Genomic DNA, 19244 nt, shown 5'->3' with positions numbered 1-19244 from the left:
TTGAAAAAGGGTAATTGTGAGGTGGAGTTAAGGGAAGCGTTAAGACAGGCACTGGGTGGCAGTGAAGAGTTACCAAATAGCTGGGTAACTACAGCAGAGCTAGTAAGGGAGATGGCTAGAAAGGTGCTTGGTATGACATCTGGACAGAGGAAGGATGACAAGGAGACATGGTGGTGGAATGAGGAAGTACAGAAGAGTATACAGAGAAAGAGGTTGGCAAAGAAGAAGTGGGATTGTCAGAGAGATGAAGAAAGTAGACAGAAGTATAAGGAGATGAGGTGCATGGCAAAGAGAGAGGTGGCTAAGGATAAGGCATATGAAGAGTTGTATGAAAGGTTGGACACTAAGGAGGGAGAAAAGGACCTGTACCGATTGGCTAGACAGAGGGACCGAGTTAGGAAAGAAGTGCAGCAAGTAAAGGTGATAAAGGATAATGAGGGAAACATACAAGCAAGGAGTGTGTTGAGCAGATGGAAAGAGTACTTTGAGAGGTTGATGAATGAAGAGAATGCGAGGGAGAGAAGGTTGGATGATGTGTGTATAGTGAATCACGAAGTGCAATGGATTAGCAAGGAAGAAGTAAGGATAGCTATGAAGAGGATGAAGAATGGAAAGGCTGTTGGCCCAGATGACATACCTGTGGAAGCATGGAGGTGTTTAGGTGAAATGGCAGTGGAGTTTTTAACCAGATTGTTTAATGAAATTTTGGAAAGTGAGAGGATGCCTGAGGAATGGAGAAAGTGTTTTGGTACCAATTTTTAAGAATAAGGGTGATGTGCAAAGCTGTAGTAACTACAGAGGGATTAAATTGATCAGTCACAGCATGAAGTTATGGGAAAGAGTAGTGGAAACTAGGTTAAGAAGGGAGGTGATGATTAGTGAGCAGCAGTATGGATTCATGCCAGGAAAGAGCACTACAGATGCAATGTTTGCTATGAGAGTGTTGATGGAAATGTACAGAGAAGGTCAGGAGGAGTTGCGTTGTTTTTGTAGACATAGAGAAAGCATATGACATGGTGCGTAGAGAGGAGTTGTGGTATTGTATGGGGAAGTCGGGAGTGTCAGAGAAGTATGTAAGAGTGGTACAAGATATGTACGAGGGTAGTGTGACAGCAGTGAGGTCTGCTGTGGGAGTGACAGATGCATTTAAGGTGGAGGTGGGATTGCATCAGGGATCAGCTCTGAGCCCTTTCTTATTTGCAATGGTGATGGACAGGTTGACAGATGAGATCAGACAGGAGTCCCCGTGGACTATGATGTTTGCAGATGAAATTGTGATCTGTAGTGAGAGTAGGGAACAAATGGAGGAGACCCTGGAGAGAGATGCTTTAGAGAGAAGAGGAATGAAGGTCAGCAGGACTAAGAATATATGTGTGTGAATGAGAGGAAGGATAGAGGAATTGTGAGGATGTAAGGAGTAGAGGTGGTGAAGGTGGTTGAGTTTAAATACTTGGGATCAATAGTTCAGAGTAATGGTGAGTGTGGAAGAGAGGTGAAGGAGAGTACAGGCAGGATGGAGTGGGTGGAGAAGTGTGTCAGGAGTGATTTGTGACGAGTACCCGTAAGAGTGAAAGGGATGGTCTACAAAAGGGTAGTGAGATCAGCTATGTTATATGGGTTGGAGACAGTGGCATTGACAAAAAGGCAGGAGTTAGAGCTGGATGTGGCAGAGTTAAAGATGTTAAGATTTGCACTGGGTGTGACGAGGGTGGACAGGATCAGGAATAAGTATATTAGAGGGTCAGCCCAGAAAGGCAAGATTACGTTGGTTTGGACATGTGCTGAGAAGGGATGCTGAGTATATTGGGAAAAAGATGCTAAGGATGAAGCTACCAGGTAACAGGAAAAGAGGAAGGCCTAAGATAAGGTTTATGGATGTGGTGAAAGAGGACATGCAGGTGGTTGGTGTGACAGAGCAAGATGCAGAGGACAGGAAGAAATGGAAACAGATGATCTGCTGTGGCGACCCCTAACAGGAAAAGCTGAAAGAAGATGATGTCTCCTACTCTGGTACAGGAGATGAGGAGTAGGAATTTGGGGACTTTTTCTCTCTTGAGTGTGCTCTCTCTCGGTTTGTCCCTGCTGATTGTTGAACTTCAGCCCTCTGTTGGTCAATTGGCCTTTTTGTTTCCCACCACTGGGGTGAAGGCCAAAGAGGAGGAGCCATCCTTCAGACAACTATCATGGATGGTTTTAAGATTTTTGCAGCCTGCCCTCCATATAAATTCAGTAAAGTACTGGGGCGGGACAGTCACTCCAAGGAGACATGCCCCCTCCTCTCTTTCCACAAATAGTGCTTTCTCCAAACTCCAGCAGGGAAATTGCACAACTCTCTTCACCCAGGGAATTGCATGACCCCCCCCCTCCCTTCTGGAGAGAGGCAGTACTTCTCACTCCTCAAATGGCTTCTCCAATGCTGCGGCACTAATCACCCCTGGTTACAATCAGGGCTCCATCCCTCTGCTCCGTAGAGCTAGGAAGTTTGGAGACATGTTTGCTGGTAAGTCACAGTGAACCCAACTCATGGAGCACAATGTGTGGACACATGGCTCAGGTGGCCCATTAAATAGGTTTCTTGTAGAGTGTATTTGAATAGGTTAAGTATACCCTGAGAGAGGAACTGCTGGCGATGGTGGATCCTGGGGTAAGCCAAGAGCTCAACAGGCCCTGGGAGTCACAAGTAGTGGTGGTTCCAAAGAATAATGACAGCACCAGGTTATGTGTGAATTACAGGAAACTAAATCATACAGTCAGATAATCACAGTACACCCAGGACAGATGAATTCTTAGAGAAGGTGGGCAGGGTTAAGTAGATAATTGCAACTGAGCTGACTAAGAGGGACCCTTGACACCTATAGCAAAGAAAATATTAATTTGTGTGACCCAAATGGGGATATATGGGTTAAACAAGATGCAGTCTGCAGCTGTCCTTAGTAAGAATCAACATGTAAGGGTGGCACTGGGCAGACTAAAAGGGTAGGGTTAACTGTTAAAGCCAGCAAATGTCAGGTAAGAATGGCAAAAATCTGTTTTTGAGTTAGTCTGCCAAGTAGGGTATTCTTCATGCAGAACACAGCTCTTTTTTATGAAGTATGTAAATTCAGCCTTTTAAGACATGGAATTGGATAGTGTAGAAGTGGAGTACACCCTCTCCTTCAGTCTTTGTTTTCGTGGGTGTTTTCAGAAAACTTACTTAAGGTTTAGATGTGAAAATGAGGGTTATATCTAATGCCACCTTTTTCTGAACCACAAAGCACCCTAAATGTGAGCTGCACTTGAGTGTGAAAAATGATGTGGCAGAATGAAGTGTGATTCAGACTGCAATGGGTATTTATTGCCTGGAGCATAAAAATATGTGAGGACTCGTGACCTTTTTTCTATTAAAGTTGCACACACACACACACACACACACACATATATATATATATATATATATATATATATATATATACACACACACACACACACACACACACACACACACACACACACACACACACACACACACACACAGTTTTAAGGAATTTGTAGTTAGTGAAAAGTCACTTCTTGCCTTTTACTGAGATATAGACTGCAACGGTGTCATATAGAATGTGAAAATGTAATTGATCTACCATGTAGTTAATGAGATCTAGCTGTTTCCAGTAAGGAAACCAATGGCCATAAAAGTGCAATTAGAAGATTCTTCAAAGAGATGAGCGAAAGCATGCAAAGATCCTCATTTGTTTGGTTTAGCAATGTCTGTAGTGTGTAAAAAGCACAGTTAAGAGAACAGGAAGAGAGAGAATAGAGGGGGCAAAGTGAGACGATCTCTGCAAATTTGTCTCTGAAATATGTTTGGAAATTTCATCTAGTATAATTAGGACTCAGTAACTCCCTTAGATAATTAGAATAGCTGGAACTTCACATTTTCTTAGTCTATTTAAAGTGTTTTTCTGTTTCTATATGCAGCCCCCCACCCCAAAGTTTATATACACCAACTCTGAGATCACCCTATCTCAGAGAAAAAGAACGTTCTGGGAAATGGCCATCTTGGACTTGATATGCAAGTCCATTTTTCAGCTATTCGGTATCCATGTTTTGGGACTTAAGAGCAAATCTCGCCATTTCAAATTGCTACACATACTTAGTTGCTGGCCTCGTACTTTTCATTGTGTTTATAAGCAGAATGGCAGAAAGCTGCAGTAATTTCCAGCTTGCTGGTTATGTCATCCCCTCCTCACATTTGATCCTGTCTCTCTTGTTACCTAGAACTACAGATTCTGTTCTTACGGTGTAAACTATATCTTGACACTATGCCAAAACCTTGCATTTTTACTGCAGTCATCTAAAGAATGATAGTAGTGATCATATTTTCTCCAAAGCATACGAGACCTACCCATATATTCTTTAAAAAAATGTCATTGAAGTACCAGTAGTATCTCAAAACTCTCTGGACTGCCCACGATATAATTGGCTCATGTTTCATAAACATCTTAATTATCGCTGTACTGTGCTCATTTAAAGAGCTTGGGCCCTCCTTCCCTACCAGTTCTCAGCTAACTTTCTGCTTTGGTGCATTCCTTCCATCCTTTTCTGCATAAATTCACTAACATTTTGTCACCATGTCTTTACAACTGGAGCAAAGGAAAAGGATTGCTAGATTTATCACAGGTCAACATGCCAACACTTTTTTCCTAAGTTCACAATTTATAGTGGTTTTGATGCAATCAACACTTGTCTCTAATTCCAACTACCTTTTGTCAGTAAACTGCTAAATTGCTGAAGTACACTTCACTTGCTCGTATCCTGTACCTGCACTGAACATGTTAAGTCCTTTGGCGGTCTGTTCATAGACTGACCTATATCCTTATGTAAATCCAAGAAAATATTTAGTGATTTCTTTTTCCACAAGTTGGAAAGCTTTGAACGGACTTCACTTGCATTGAGACAAATTTCTTCAGGTGCACTTTCAGATCCTCCACACTAAGTGAGAAACAATGATTTACATTAAGATTTATAAATATTTTCATCTTTTTCAATATAGTTCATTATCTGTTACTGTCATGTGACAAAAATTAACTTGACTAGTGTTCTCCCATGCTTGATCTGTCCATAGGATGTTAGATTATCCGTTTTTCAGTTATTCATATTATTTGTACATTGAGTCATGTATGTTCTTTGTGATTCCTTTGCAGGCTCATCAATGGCATTGTCCTGTAGGACATGTTCAGTCAGCAAATATAACTAGACAAAATTTTTAAAAATAGAATCCAACAAATGCAGAATATTATCTTTTGTACACAGACGTTCAGCAGTAGCAGCAAAGAAACAAAGTAACAAAAGAAAATAAATTATTAAAAAAAGTGGGGGGGTGACTGTGTGAAGAAATCCAGTATCGGAAATGCACTATGGGTTTGAATTTTACAATAGGAGCATTGCCTAGCTTTGTTCAGCATGTAAACATATCAAGGATATTGCCAGTATTTATTTTACACACCAATAGTGGCATTACAAGGAGCTCCTATATTGCTCATCAGTTCTGTGTTACTCGTGCAACAGTTGTCTTGGTATAGATGTACACCACTACCCTCATTTTCCAGAAAGCTAGCCAACATGTATTATATTTTTATGCTATTGGGTTAAGTTGTGATTTATATTAGTCCATGATGGCTGTGCTTTAAACAACTTGTAGGTATTTGGGTGGCCCCGGAATATGTGTCTTAGTTTCTGGTTGCTGTTTTATTAATGGCTGCAGGTAAGTGTCCTCAGACTGATTTGATCCTGTGTGATTTAATGCAGAAACTAACAGTGCTTCTGCAGGGATCCAGAAATCCCCATTGTGTTGTGTGGCACAACGGGCTACAAATTTTAAATAATGCCTCTGGCACTTTCCTTGTGAAATGGGAAGTTGGCCCTGTTTTGCCTGGCATACCTTTCGCCTTCTTTGATCAAGATTTAAGTGCAAAGACAAAAAATAATGGGGAGCAAAGGCCCAAAATCAAGGCCAGTTTTTAAATGATATGTTCTTCAGTTGTAATATGCGTTTTCATAAAAATAAGTAGTTTGAAACTCATATGCATGGCATTACTTATTGACTGTAATACTCTGTGATTTACTAGAAAAAAAATATGAGGGTCAGGGCAAAAATGTGAGGTAAAATCGAGGACAGTTGAGAATCACCAAGTAAGCTAACATGCAGTTGTCTGCAGTGCTTTCCTTTTGGTAAACTTATGTTTATATTCTGTACTGTTCCCATTGGACAGCATATCAGGTACACCAATACCTGCCTTCAGTTTACTAATTCCTATGATCTGCACTCACACTGCTGAATTCCTGCTTACTAGTTGGAGCACTGTCAGCCATGTCTTCATATGCATTTCGTGATATGCTTGTTCCAGCACTATAAAATATGCTTCCTGCTGCTGTGACATGTACCACCCACCCAAATTTAATGTGGTGGTCTTGTCGTAGTGATGTTGACACTGATGGGGAAATTATTTGTGCTGTGTAGAAGGCATTGCCTGATAACCTGCTGCACACATGATACTTTCCGATCTTTCTTTTATCCTGCGTATCTTCCCATTATCCCACTGTGCTTGTCCCCTCTAGTCCTGAATGTTCTCCTTAACTGCTATCAGTGTTGTATACTGTTCCATTATAACTTTTTTCACCTATATCAATGTGTCTGTATCTTGATTTTGCACTTTACTACCCTGTTTAAATGAATTGTTTTTAGACTGCAACAATTGCTAAAAAATCAACTCTAGTTATCTAATTTCTGCTTGTCAAAATTGGATTTGGCTTTCACATAATGCTAGTGTTTCTTCTTTGTTTACTTTCTTCTCCTTTTATAATCATTCTGAAGTATGTATTATTTCACTTGGTGGCATGCCCAAGTTACATTTTATTCATGCTCAACAACCCTGTCCATTGACCTTACCTCGAAATATATAAGTATGCTTACACAATTCCAGTTTTTCTTTAAACAATTTTTTGAAAACTGGTTGTGATATTGACTGTTTTTCTCCTACAGCATGTTTTTTCTTATCTGTATTTATTTTCTTAAGTGCTATCAAGGCCTGTGATCCACAGACGAAGATTTTCTACTTCGCTGCTGACAACGCAGAGGAAATGCACAAGTAAGTAGCAGAAACTCATCAGCATATATGTCTGCTTTTTGTGGTGTGTTTATTATACATTACTGTAAAGTTTACAAAAGCGTTGTAGGCACTATGTCATTATCACTTCATCTCGGTGGCCAAAGCAAGTCAAAGCCTCAAGTATGTAAATTAAAATATTCTGTAGTGTACTGAAGCTTAACTACCAGAGGTGTTCTGAATATACACACACACACACACACACACATTTTGTTTTGACATTATCTCTTTTGAATCATTGTAATTGCTATCACCCCCCTCTAGACCACACAAACATGTGAAGATTGTGGTGGGAAACATGCTTTCCGTTTACAAAATGCTTTAACCTGCTGACCCTTTTGGTGCATCAGAGGTTACTGCTACATGACTTTTGAGCTGTAGTCTACTGTTGGATATGGGGTCAGAGATGAGGCAGAGGAGGGATTTGAACTGGTAGCTTTACACAGCACATTGTCATATGGCATAACCACTCACAGTGCATCATCAGATTGTACGGAAGCTGGAAGAAGACACTTTCTGCCACACATGTCCAGTACCATATGAGTGCTGCCAGTTGCTTTTTCCATACTGTTTGCTTGCGCTAATTACTCATTCCGTTCAATAAACGTTGCCTGATTGAACGCTGCATTTCATGCATCAGTTGCACGTTAAAGGTCCCAAGTCATAGATGTAAATATGAGAGCTGTTAGTAGCAGATTGTTCTGGTTCCCTTTTTTGTCCTCCTGTTTTTCCTTAGCAGTTGTTCCCTATGCATGGTCATTACCAATGACCGCATTGTACAGAGTTCCACATCAGTTAGCCAGGATTCATAACGGCACATTAAAGTTTGCGGTGAGCTTCTTTTCCACGTAATTTTGCTGTATTATCCAAAAAGGCTTTAACTCTCATCTCTCACTTTCAGTACTCCTGCTTTTCTTCACTGTTGACTGGAGTATCCTGTAGGAACATTTTAGGTGTTAGCACTTGACCAGTTTTGATCCCAATTATGTGCATACAGCCTTTTGTATTTCCTTTCGTCATGCTTTTACATCAAACCCATTTCACTGCTGCAAGGCACATTTACAGCGAAATCTTTGCCAGTAGCATTATTGGCCCCTCCTCATTAAGTGCATGGACCCCAGCATTCCTTCAGCATTATATAGCTGTATGAAATAGCTCTTACCTAAAGCTCACTATAATATGGAGATGCCCATGGAAAATGGTAAGTGGTCTGCAGTTCAAAGTGTAGCCTGTGTGCAGCCTCCACTACCCTACTTGTGTCATATGTTTCCTTACATTTTCCCAACCAACTCTGAATCCTGTTGATGACCTCTGCCATGCAACTGCTTCAGTCAGTATAGTCTAGGGCATCAGTACACTCTCGTCCCAGAAAGCAGTTTTTACCACCCATCTCAGACATAGCCAGTGTCCCTTACTATCCTTAACCTTTAATTTCACATCTCTTTATTACTATGACATTTAAATGTGTGTTTTCCAGGTTTATTCTGGGGGTCTGGGTTAAAATTACATCCAGGGACAAAATCAATAATGTAATGAGTTTGAGCCCTCCATGTGCCTGCTGTTCCGTCATTGTTTCAGCCTCTGCATAATTCAGGATACTTTATTTCTTGGTATAATAGTTTGTCATGGCCTTTTTATCTTTATCAAATACTATATTGAAAGTCTAGATCTATAAACAAATGGTCTGTCTCTGGAATATTGATAAATTTCAAACCAGAGGTTTCCTGACTTTGTGTGTACTTATTTCCTCCCGCAAACACCTGATTGTTTTTGCTGATTGCTGTTTGTATAGCTCAACTTCTGCACATTTTGTAGGTTTGGATTCCAGTTGTTTCACATTCTGAGAAATGCAGCTCTGTTGAGTTTCCCTCTGACTGTACAGAACCACACTTAAACATCTTTTATAAATACATTTTATATTTCATGCAGAAAACCTCATTAAAGTCTGTACTTTTTCTATTTAAGTTTCTGTCACCATAATAATTACTTTGTGGGTATATTCCAAGTTACATCTTCACATTTGATATGCTAATATATTTGTTTCTAAAACAGTTTTCTCTCTGTTGGTACTTGTCTGAATTCCCATAGTGTATTGCATATGTATATTTTAGGTCTGCATGTTTATAGCTTTTCACATATTTTAATATGCTATTATGTTTTTCCCCACTATATTTTCTTAAAGGGGAAATTACCCATATATATCTCTTTATATGGGCTGACAGTAATTTTGTTTTTTTTCTTTACATCTTTCTCTATTTATCTGATTTTAGTATCAGTATCCTCGTATCGTGTTTTAAATTTCACATTTCCTTCATATTTTAATTTTCTTTGTATTTGAGAAGAGCAGCTGTTTCATTTTCAGATTTGTTTACTCCATAGAGAAGATTGCCTGTGGATAGTTTCAGAATAGTGTTCGTAGTTTAGTTGTTGTTGGCTTCAGTTACATTCATAACATAATGCAAAGTAGTAAGTCTTGTTTCAAGCCACTTTCAGACTTGTATATGGGTTAGGCTTGGGATGGGTCCAGAATAGATTCATTATTGCTGTATTGGGTTTTGAGTGTATTCTTTTAGTCTATCAGGTTGGCCTTGTGCCACACAAGTTTTATTTATGTAGGTGTTAAAATTTTTTACCTTCGTATTACACTTCTGGATAACCAAGTTTATTGTAGTTTTGCATTTCTCAACTTTGTTTTTGGAACCCTAAAGGTATTAAAGTCTTTAAGAGGAACATTTCTTTGCCATTATTCTGCAATTCTGGTGCTGATATTGCTATTAGAATGTGATTTGTTATGACAACATGCACCTTATGTTTTGAGTTGGACTTTGTAAGTATCATTATTTATAGCAGTATACAAAAATATAGTGGATTAATCCGAATTAGATTTTTGTGACAAGATTTCCTTCTTGTGTAACCATATATATAAATGCATGCCTTTTGTCTTCCAAGATAGAAAAAAAATGTGGACTTGAAAGCATCATGTAGACATTTATATTTAATTATCCTGGCCCTGCCATACATTGCACCTGCATTTTTATTGTATGCAATTATTGTACTCGAGGAACTTTGCTAACCGTTGAATTTGGTTCTTTTATTCTAAACTCCATTGACCAATATAAGTTTCTTTGTATATTTTGGTTACCTGTTGGGCCAGTTGCATATTTTTTGTTACACACACACACACACACACACACACACACACACACACACACACACACACACACACACACACACACACACAAAATGAGTCTAACTAAAAATAAGACTTTTGAATTATCTACATTGATTTTTACTTTGACTTCTTCGGCCAAGTAACAGAATGTTTGAGTCCAAGCCACAGTGGAAAGTCCCATGACGCACTTAAAAGTTACTATATCTCTTAAGCCATTTACCAGCAGCAGTAAATACAAACGTGGCTTACAGCAAACAGGTGTAGATAAGTTGTGTACAATCTGTCAAGAATATTGTAACAAAAAAAATTTTTTTAAATTGCACATTGAAAATGTATTGTTCAGTCATTAATAAAATACAACATACTAAACATGCTAAAAGTAGACTACTTGTTGGCATTATTTAACAAAACAGAAAAAGCACTTTGTTGCTGCATTGTAAGGAAGGCTGGCGCATTCCTCAATTTAATCATCTTTACTCTGCTTTCTGCATTAATAAATTTATATAGAAGAACTTAGGCAGGGTTCAAGGAAGAATGCCAGCCGCCTTACAGTATAGCTTCTAGATGCCAGGCCACTTACAACAGATATTGCTAATAAGTTTATTATTATTTTTATTTATTTATTTTTTTTAAGTAAATCATGTTACCGAATTTCTGTAGAGTTGACATGTTTGTATGTTTGTACACCTCACTTTTACCACATAAATGTGAAGTATTTGTGTCACAATGTAGATTTTAATTTCTGTATCCTTTTTTTAGGTGGCTAGCTAAACTGGGGCTTGCTGCATTCCAGAATGTACCGTTGGATAAAGATAAAGGAGGTAAATTGTTAATACATTTCTCAAATAATGAGAGATGTCATTGTGGAGTGCTGTGTTTGACCATAGTACTTGCTAATGGTACCTATTCACAAAACTGTCTTTCTCCAGCTTCTTTCTGTAGATTTGTGTTTAAAATTGGCACTTTGAAAATAGTATTCCTTTTCATTGTTTGTACTGGCTTTGGGTCTGAACCTCGCCCATACACTTGCTACGGATGGATACTACATCACATCCCATTACCCTCATCTGCAGTAATGTTTGTTTCCATAATTGTTTAATCTCTACCAGATGTCGGACACTTCATTTCGTATCTGTAGTCTTCATTCACCCGTTGCTATATTTGCCCTCTTTTTCCTACCTGTATGCAGCCTATCCCTTGCCTGTTTCTTCTTATACTAACTTTGCTTTCCCCCCTTTCTTTCCATTTTTTCATTTCATTACCAGCATTTCATCTGTTAAAAGTTAAGGTATCTCTGGCTTAACTTAAATAGGCTTCCTTTTGCTCAAGTTCCTCAACATGTATTATTTGTGAGAGCTGTTGCATTAATCAGTTACCATTCATTCCAGTTTTTCCACTACATACTGTTTGCATACAATATAATTATTTGTTGTAGATATACTGTCTTGTGTTTTATGTGTATTTAGCTATACACTGGTATATTGTTTACTACTAAATTTTATGCATGTTTGGCTATGCTAAACATGGGGCTGGAAGACAGAATTTGGAAGGGGGAGGTACTTGACATATCCATAGTGTTAAGGTGGCTCCGAAAGGTATTAGTTTGAGTGTGTGATATTATCTGGTCATGGAATACCCACTAACAGCTTTAATGGCTCTCCAAAAAGTGTTTAGGTTGCATTGATGTCTCTGCTGGGTTTTCTTAACATTACTAGTCTTTGTCATCTGTGTAACAATTCTATATTTGCTGCATAAGACAAGGAAATTTGCACAACACTTGGTGCTTTGGGTTATTTTTCCACTTAAACCAGGTTTTGTCCAGACCCCTCAACTGAACCTTGATCTAAGGTACATACAATCCAAGTGCAGCGATCCCAGTAACTCTTCTAAACTGGCAGGGAAAATTTGCCATGCATTTAATTAAGTAAATGTAGTAACAGTTGTAATGCACTGTTAGGATTACTTTCTTCATGAATGTTACCCTGGTTCTAGAGCATCTAATTCCAAAGAAGGCACATTTTCACATGAGCAGTTGTGAGGACAAACTTAGGTTTTGTGCTTTTGAAGGACCAAAAAAGTAGAAATCCAGATAGATCTTACTAATGAAATTAATATGGACTTCGGTCCAGATACGTTTTGTGGGAATGTAGGTCCAGATATTGGGTCTATATCACATAATCGAAGTATGACAACTTCGAACATTATATGGTCGAGACCATATGTTCGAAGTTGTCATACTTCAAATGGAAAAAAAAAAAATAAATAACTTACCTGACACTTCAGGTAAGCTTGCCGCCTGCGCCCCCACACCCCCCACTCTTTAAATATACCAACTTCGAGGCTGCACTACAATGCGGTATGCAGCCCCCCATGTGGGGGGGTACAGGGTGGCTTGCCCCCCTGCTTACAACCCTTTATTTCATTTTCCCGTGTTTTTTTTTTTTTTTTTTAATTTTACATAGTTGAAGTTTTGTAAGTTCGAATATATGGTGTTTGAACTTACAAAACTTCAACTGTGTGATATAGACCCCCCCCAGATATCAAATAAGAAGCTAGTGCCATGAACAGTGTTTGTTCTGATGGGCTGCATTAGGTTAAGTAAGGCAGTGGTTTTACTAAGGAGTGCTTTATTGCACCCTAACTAGTTAAGCTCACTAACTTGTATGCAGTTATTTCATTTAGAGTAAACCTGAGCATTCCTACAATATCCTTTCAAGCAACTTGGATGATTGGAGGGTGGGGAATAACTTGTACCTCCTTGACTATAAGCCAGTTAGAATCCACAGTCATAATTTATGCTTTGTCCCAGAAGCCTCAGCTACATTGCATTTGTTTCTGACGGACAGTTATACTTCACAATTCCTCCTAAGCAGGACACTCTTATTTTAGTCATTACTCAGTAATTGCCAGAGTATCAGGTTCCACAACAAAAACCTTTTGTTATGAGTCCATGTATTTATACTGTAGAAATTTGGCAGGGTGATTTTTCAATCTTTTGTGCAGTGATAAGCTCTCTGTATTAAGGAGACCCATATATAACGTAACCTAGGTTGACTTGGCTATCACCTGTTCAAATACAAGTTTATAAAAAGTGGCATGGCAGAGACGTATGCTGTTCTTGCAGATTTAACAGGAGGAAGGGGAGGAAAAAGAAGGCAGATGAATGCAGAATCCATAACTTAAAATGTTCATGTTTCATTGTTGCAGTAGTAAATCCTTGGGATTTCCTGCTGTGGGGACCTTTATCTCTCCTCCAGGCCTGGTGGATGTTTTCTCCTCAAACAGGCCATCAGGATAAGAGGGTCAATTACTAATACCATATTCTCAGTTCATTCTTGCTGTCAATGCCCAATAAAACCTTTGTAGTGTCATCATTCAGTTAGAAAATGGAGCAAAGAATTACAAAAGCCAAGTATCTCATTGGAGAACTATTTTTCCCAATTACTGTTAAAATTGTTAGATATTGGTGGTTAATATAAATGTTTCCTAGAATGTGAGAAACAAGTCTCCCCATTGTGACTTCCACACTCTGTGTTTGGTTTTGCCTGGGACTGGAGCATGACATGTCCAACTGTCCCCATTGAGCTCCTTTTGTGTCTAGAACCATTAAGCATAGGGCAGAATTGTTGGAAAGGTTAAGAGAAGAAAAGGGAGGATTGGAGGCCTCACATGCATTATGGCATCCACTGAGCCAACTGAGTCTGTATTTTATTGTAGGAGGAAGCAGCATTCAAAGACACTCAAGTTACCAGATGACAGCAGACAATGCTTGCTCATCCAGTGTCTGGTGTAGTTCCTCGATCCGGTGCTTCGTGAAGAGCAAGGTCCAGTTTCTGTATTCTGCATACCTCATCTCTTAAATCAAGAAACAATAAATGCATTGCATTTTCAGAGTAGTACTCCTGTGCTTAAGAAGCTAGACACCAAAGTATAGAACACGAGCAAGCTCCATATTCAGTGTACAACTAGAGAAACGTCAGCAGTTCAAAAAAAAAAGTCTAAATTCCATCCTCAATTGGTGCTCTCTAAGGAGCAAAGTTCATTCTCCTGTTCGCCACAGTCTGTATCCTACAACTCTTAAGCTGAGGAGATCAAAAATAAAATGAATAAATTTCTTCTCAAAAAATGTATTAAACTGTTTGCGACTTTCGTAGCTAGTAGCTGCCACATCTTGTAGCCAAAGTGTTTCAGCTGTGATCACAGATGCACTATCTGTATTCATTTTTGAATATTGATACAGCACTGCTGACCAGTCAGTGGGGTGGTTGCCCCCTTTTCCCCACCCTAGATATGCTTCAGTAAACCATCATTCATCTGGGCAAATTTTAAGAAATGGTCTAACTTCACATTTAGTAAAACAAAATGGACATTGTTTGATAAGAATTAATTGCTTCATAAGCAGCAGAACCAGATGACAGCACAATACATGGCAGCAAGCAGTAGTAGTCTCAGTTTGAGAATCATAACGGACATGATTATCAGCAGAGGCTAATGGAATGGCTTCATACAGTTTAAGCTTATTTAATGAAAACAGTGACACTGGTCATCAGTAAAGGCTGTAACCAGGCATAGTTTCATTGGGTGAATGGTAACAGTTTGATTAGGTGGCGAGCTGGAAGGAAATGTCTCAGACAAGCTGGTTTAGTTCAGATTATAGTACAATCAAATGTTATGTAAATTCTACTCCAGTGAAGCAAGAAAATGGATTCTATATTGTTTAACCAGATTGATTAATATAAACAGATTAGTAGTCCAAGACTGTAATCAAAGACAAATTAAATCACAAGCTTCTTCTCAGATTTTATTCTTTGTACAGGTATGAGTGAAAGGAGCAACATTGTGAGCATTGGTGCTTAACTGGTAGAAGTTTCACCTGCCACATGGGAGGCGTTTGATTCCCGGCCAGTGTAGCATGGCATTTTAAGAGGGTTGGCATAATAGTTAAGGTATTACCTTCACAGACACAAGGTACATGGTTTAATTCTCACCTTTGAGGGAAATTGACTAGGCTTAAAATGGCCACAAGGGCAGGTAGCCTAATACTTGCGTATGAATCCATGAAAAGTTATAGGGATGTATAGAGATAAAGCCCTGACTAGATCCTAGGTGACCCTGCTGGAGCTGGTATGGGAGAGGAGAGGCGTGAATGAGCTTTTCTGGCTGGCCTATACTCTTGGGGGGAGAGTGTGAGTACATGCTCCTGTGGGTGAAATAGAACCCAGAGATCCCGCAGAAACACTGGGTTCATTGGAGGGGGATATAGGGTTATCCTGAGAGCTTACATCACTTGCAGAAGTGAGTGAATGAGTGGACTCTCACTGATACCAGTTGAATTCAGAACCCTGGGTATGTTGCTGGCTATTTATAATGGTGTTTGGATGGGGGGAGGGAGGGAACGGAACCACCCCTGATGTCTTTGGCTCTTCTCAGTTGGCATTTGTCCTGGCATATGAGGAATGAATGAGCCAGTTGACTGAGAGAGTGTCTGATGAATAGCAGGGAAAAAAACTCCCAAAAATGTGTTTAGGGAAATAAATGTAACAGGATTATAAGAAATTAATACATTTTATATGAACTTTACCCAATAAGCATTTCCAGGTTAAACAAACAAATATTTTAATTGTCTTTTGTGGAGTTCATTTACACCACTCTGTTTAGTGTTAAGCAAGAATTAACTAAGAAAATAATTTCAGGCTTACAGATCTAGGATAAAATGGAGAAAAAGGAGTTTTGTTCAGGATACTTAACCGCTGCTTCAGTAGAGAGATCAAATGAGTCTTCAGCAGCAGGTGTCCAGCTTAAATGCTCCTTTTATTGCTATGTTGCTGCAGAATATTTTGGCACTTGAATGGGTTTAACTAACAAACAAAACAATTGTTTGTATTATAAAGAATCACCATATATCTTTAATTCCCAAGAAAATTTGTATTGTAAATGACAACCATGTTTCTTTAATTCCCAAGAAACAATAGGAACAGGAAAGTAGGACACTGGTTTGGGGAATGTGGAAAGATCACCATATTATGTTCTGATATTATGTATAAAAAGACAGCACTATACATTCAGTTGCACTTTAGTTTGCTGTGGATGTGGTAGTAGAAACAGGTAATTCCCACACAGCAGTACAAGTTGTTTTTTTCAACATATGCCTGAAAGAGATGCTTGGATGTCCATGGCAAGTCACAGTCCCTTTCCGTGGCATAGCTGGCATGTGTATTGTAACCTAGGAAACAATCCCACTGAAGGTGATATTGGCCACAACAAATACCATAGTAAATTTATTAATTTACCAAAAAAATGACTTAATGTATGTCGAAATAGTGAAATTCAGTTAAGGAAAAGTAACACAACAATTAAGTAGATGTTATAAAAAAAAATCTCAACAAGCAAGTACTCAGTTTAGTAATTGTATGAGTCTTATAGACGTTACTAAAATAGATATTTCCATATAAATATCTCCTGACTATAAAGCAACATTAAGAAAAGCTCAGCAAGTATAGTTTCATCTTGAATTTGACTCTGTGTTTAACCTAAAAAACCTTCAGTGTCTACCTTTTCATCGTGTTCATATTTGCAAGTCAAATAACCACTAATCTAGCAACTATGCGAATAATAGCATGTCCTAATTATGATTTCACAAATACAATTTTTTAGCAATGTATGCTTTAAATACACAAGGTGCTTTGTTAAAATATTTCACAGACCCTGTTGGCAATATACAAAACCCATATGTAATTCTCTTAAATCTGAGCCAGTCAAACTTGGCTGGCTATATTGATAACAGACTCTTCACTGCCCCCCTTGCCTCTGTGGTGGCTAGAAAATGCTTTAGTTATAAACATATCCTTTGCATTATCCCACCGTGGTCTAATGATTCCTTCCTTATTAGGGTCATCATTGAATACAATGTCCGATTCGGCATGTACCTCACAAAACAATTAAACATTCTTAAAATGCAACCAAATTTCCTCACTAGACCGAGTAAAAGCTAAGTCTGTAAACTTTATTTCACAAAGACTCCTCAGAGGTGATCCTTGCTTATGAACAACCCAGTATTCTAAGATCTTATCCACCTAAATAGAATCATTTTAAAGCAAACACCAGTTCTGGAGAAACGCACCAAACATCATGATTGGTATGTAAACCTGTGTACCTCCATTTCCAGAATAGGCAGCCTTTATATATCAAGCAGAAACATTCCACAGCAACCTTTAAAAACAGTCAGAACTACTGAATGGAAGACCACAAACTTTTACCCATGCCATAATGGGGGAAGTTTACTTAATGGTGACATTAGTGTCCCACCAGTATTGAGTGACGGGGCTGAGATTCTTGATGGCCCCTTAGCATTAAGGCTAACAACCTATATACCTATAATTTTCTAAGTATTTGTTGTGTGCAAAACTGGCCAGAAGTTGGTAGAGCACCAGACTTATAGTAAAGCTAAAGTTAGTGCTTCCATGTATGGAGCTATTTCAGCAGGTTCTTATGAGACATTGTTTAGCTCTAATACTGTATGAGACAAGAAGTAATATAAATCAATACAAGCTGCATTATGTGGAAGAATTACTGTCCCATAAAACTGCATTGAAATAAACAGTACGGAGTGACATAATTTCAGTGAATTGGTATGCAGTTGCTGTAATGATAACATTACAGTAGGTCTGCAGTATCATAAGCTGATTGCAGTACTATATGATATGCTGAGGTCTGCTGGGATTTACTTACGTACCTGCTAGGATTTACTTACGTACTTTATTAAACAGGGATTTTATTTCTTTTAGGCATAATTCTGTGTGTGAGACTAAATCTGTTTTTACTCCCATCACCGAGCTAATCTGAGCCGAGCCACGCAATGCTATCTACCCTGTTTTCTCATTGCTTAACATATCAGATGTGGTACAAAGTAACCTTTGTACAGTATTCTATAAGTAGTTTTACAAGAGGCTTTATAGGTTCATAGGTTCATAGGTTCATACTAGGCTATCTGCCCGAGGGCATTTACAAGCCTAGCCCATAGTTTTGTGGCTTACGCCACCCCTTTAGTATGGGGAACTATACCCATTATTTTGCTGTGCCTCTGTCGAGCAGTGACACTGAGGTAATCCCTGGGGTATATCTGCGATCTCCCATCCATTGGTCAAGATTTCTCTTGAACAAGGCCAGCGAGGTGCTCTGCCTCACATATACCTGGATTTTATTCCACAGCATAGGAGTCTTTGGGTGATGAATCTATCCCTCCAGCACGTCCTATTAATAGCCGTGTCGAGGTTTAAGTCTCCGCCCTTGTGGCTCTGACGGATCTAGATTTTTGAGGTGAAGCATATTCATCAAATCTGGGTTTGACATGGCCTTGTATGTTAGGCAAAGGTCACCTCTGAGCAAGCGGTAAGTGACTGAATAGAGCTGGAGTTCTTTCAGTCGGGCAGCATAGGACAGATGTTTGAGACCCTTTATCCTTTTGGTGAGGAACTTTTGTGGCCTCTCCAGCTGCTGCAAGTGTCGGGTCAGATACATTCCGAATGGGGCATTGTACTCAATCATTGGTCTGATGAGTGATGAGTATAGGGAGACTATGACCTCCCTTGATCTAGATGAGAATCCCTTCATGATAAGGTGGGCAATGTAGAAGGTCTTCCTAACTACTTTAGCTACATGGGTGTCGAATGACAGACTACTATCAACCTGGGTCCCCAGGTCCCTGATAACTTCTTCTGTGCTCAGTGGATTGCCACCTATTTGGTAGCTTTAGGTCAACTTAACAATGGCCAAGACACTGAAAACTCATTCAATGGCACCCGTCTATTGAAAAGCTACCTGGAATGACAGCCCAGCATACTGAGCACATACTAAAATAATTCGAAGGCTATGAACATAAAAATAATTTTTGCAGGGGGCAAGCCTTCTGTTGCATGCTCCTCACCTGACCGTTA

At 39.0% G+C, this 19244-nt stretch overlaps 1 protein-coding gene across 1 annotated transcript in view; it reads left to right on the top strand.

The window, feature by feature from the left end:
- Positions 1 to 19244, top strand: part of IPCEF1 (interaction protein for cytohesin exchange factors 1) — a gene marked incomplete in the record, with an annotated part of 1177958 nt that overhangs the window by 917748 nt on the left and 240966 nt on the right. Inside the window, 2 exon segments of the mRNA XM_044063366.1 lie at positions 7050 to 7121; positions 11071 to 11132. Of these exon segments, the coding sequence (XP_043919301.1) occupies positions 7050 to 7121; positions 11071 to 11132 (134 nt within the window).

The sequence above is a fragment of the Protopterus annectens genome, chromosome 1.part0 (assembly GCF_019279795.1).
Source record: "Protopterus annectens isolate FY-2018-M chromosome 1.part0, PAN1.0, whole genome shotgun sequence".
Classification (NCBI taxonomy): Eukaryota; Metazoa; Chordata; order Ceratodontiformes; family Protopteridae; genus Protopterus; species Protopterus annectens.
The sequence above is the reverse complement of the archived record's forward strand: the minus strand, read 5'-3'. Positions and strand labels throughout refer to the sequence as shown.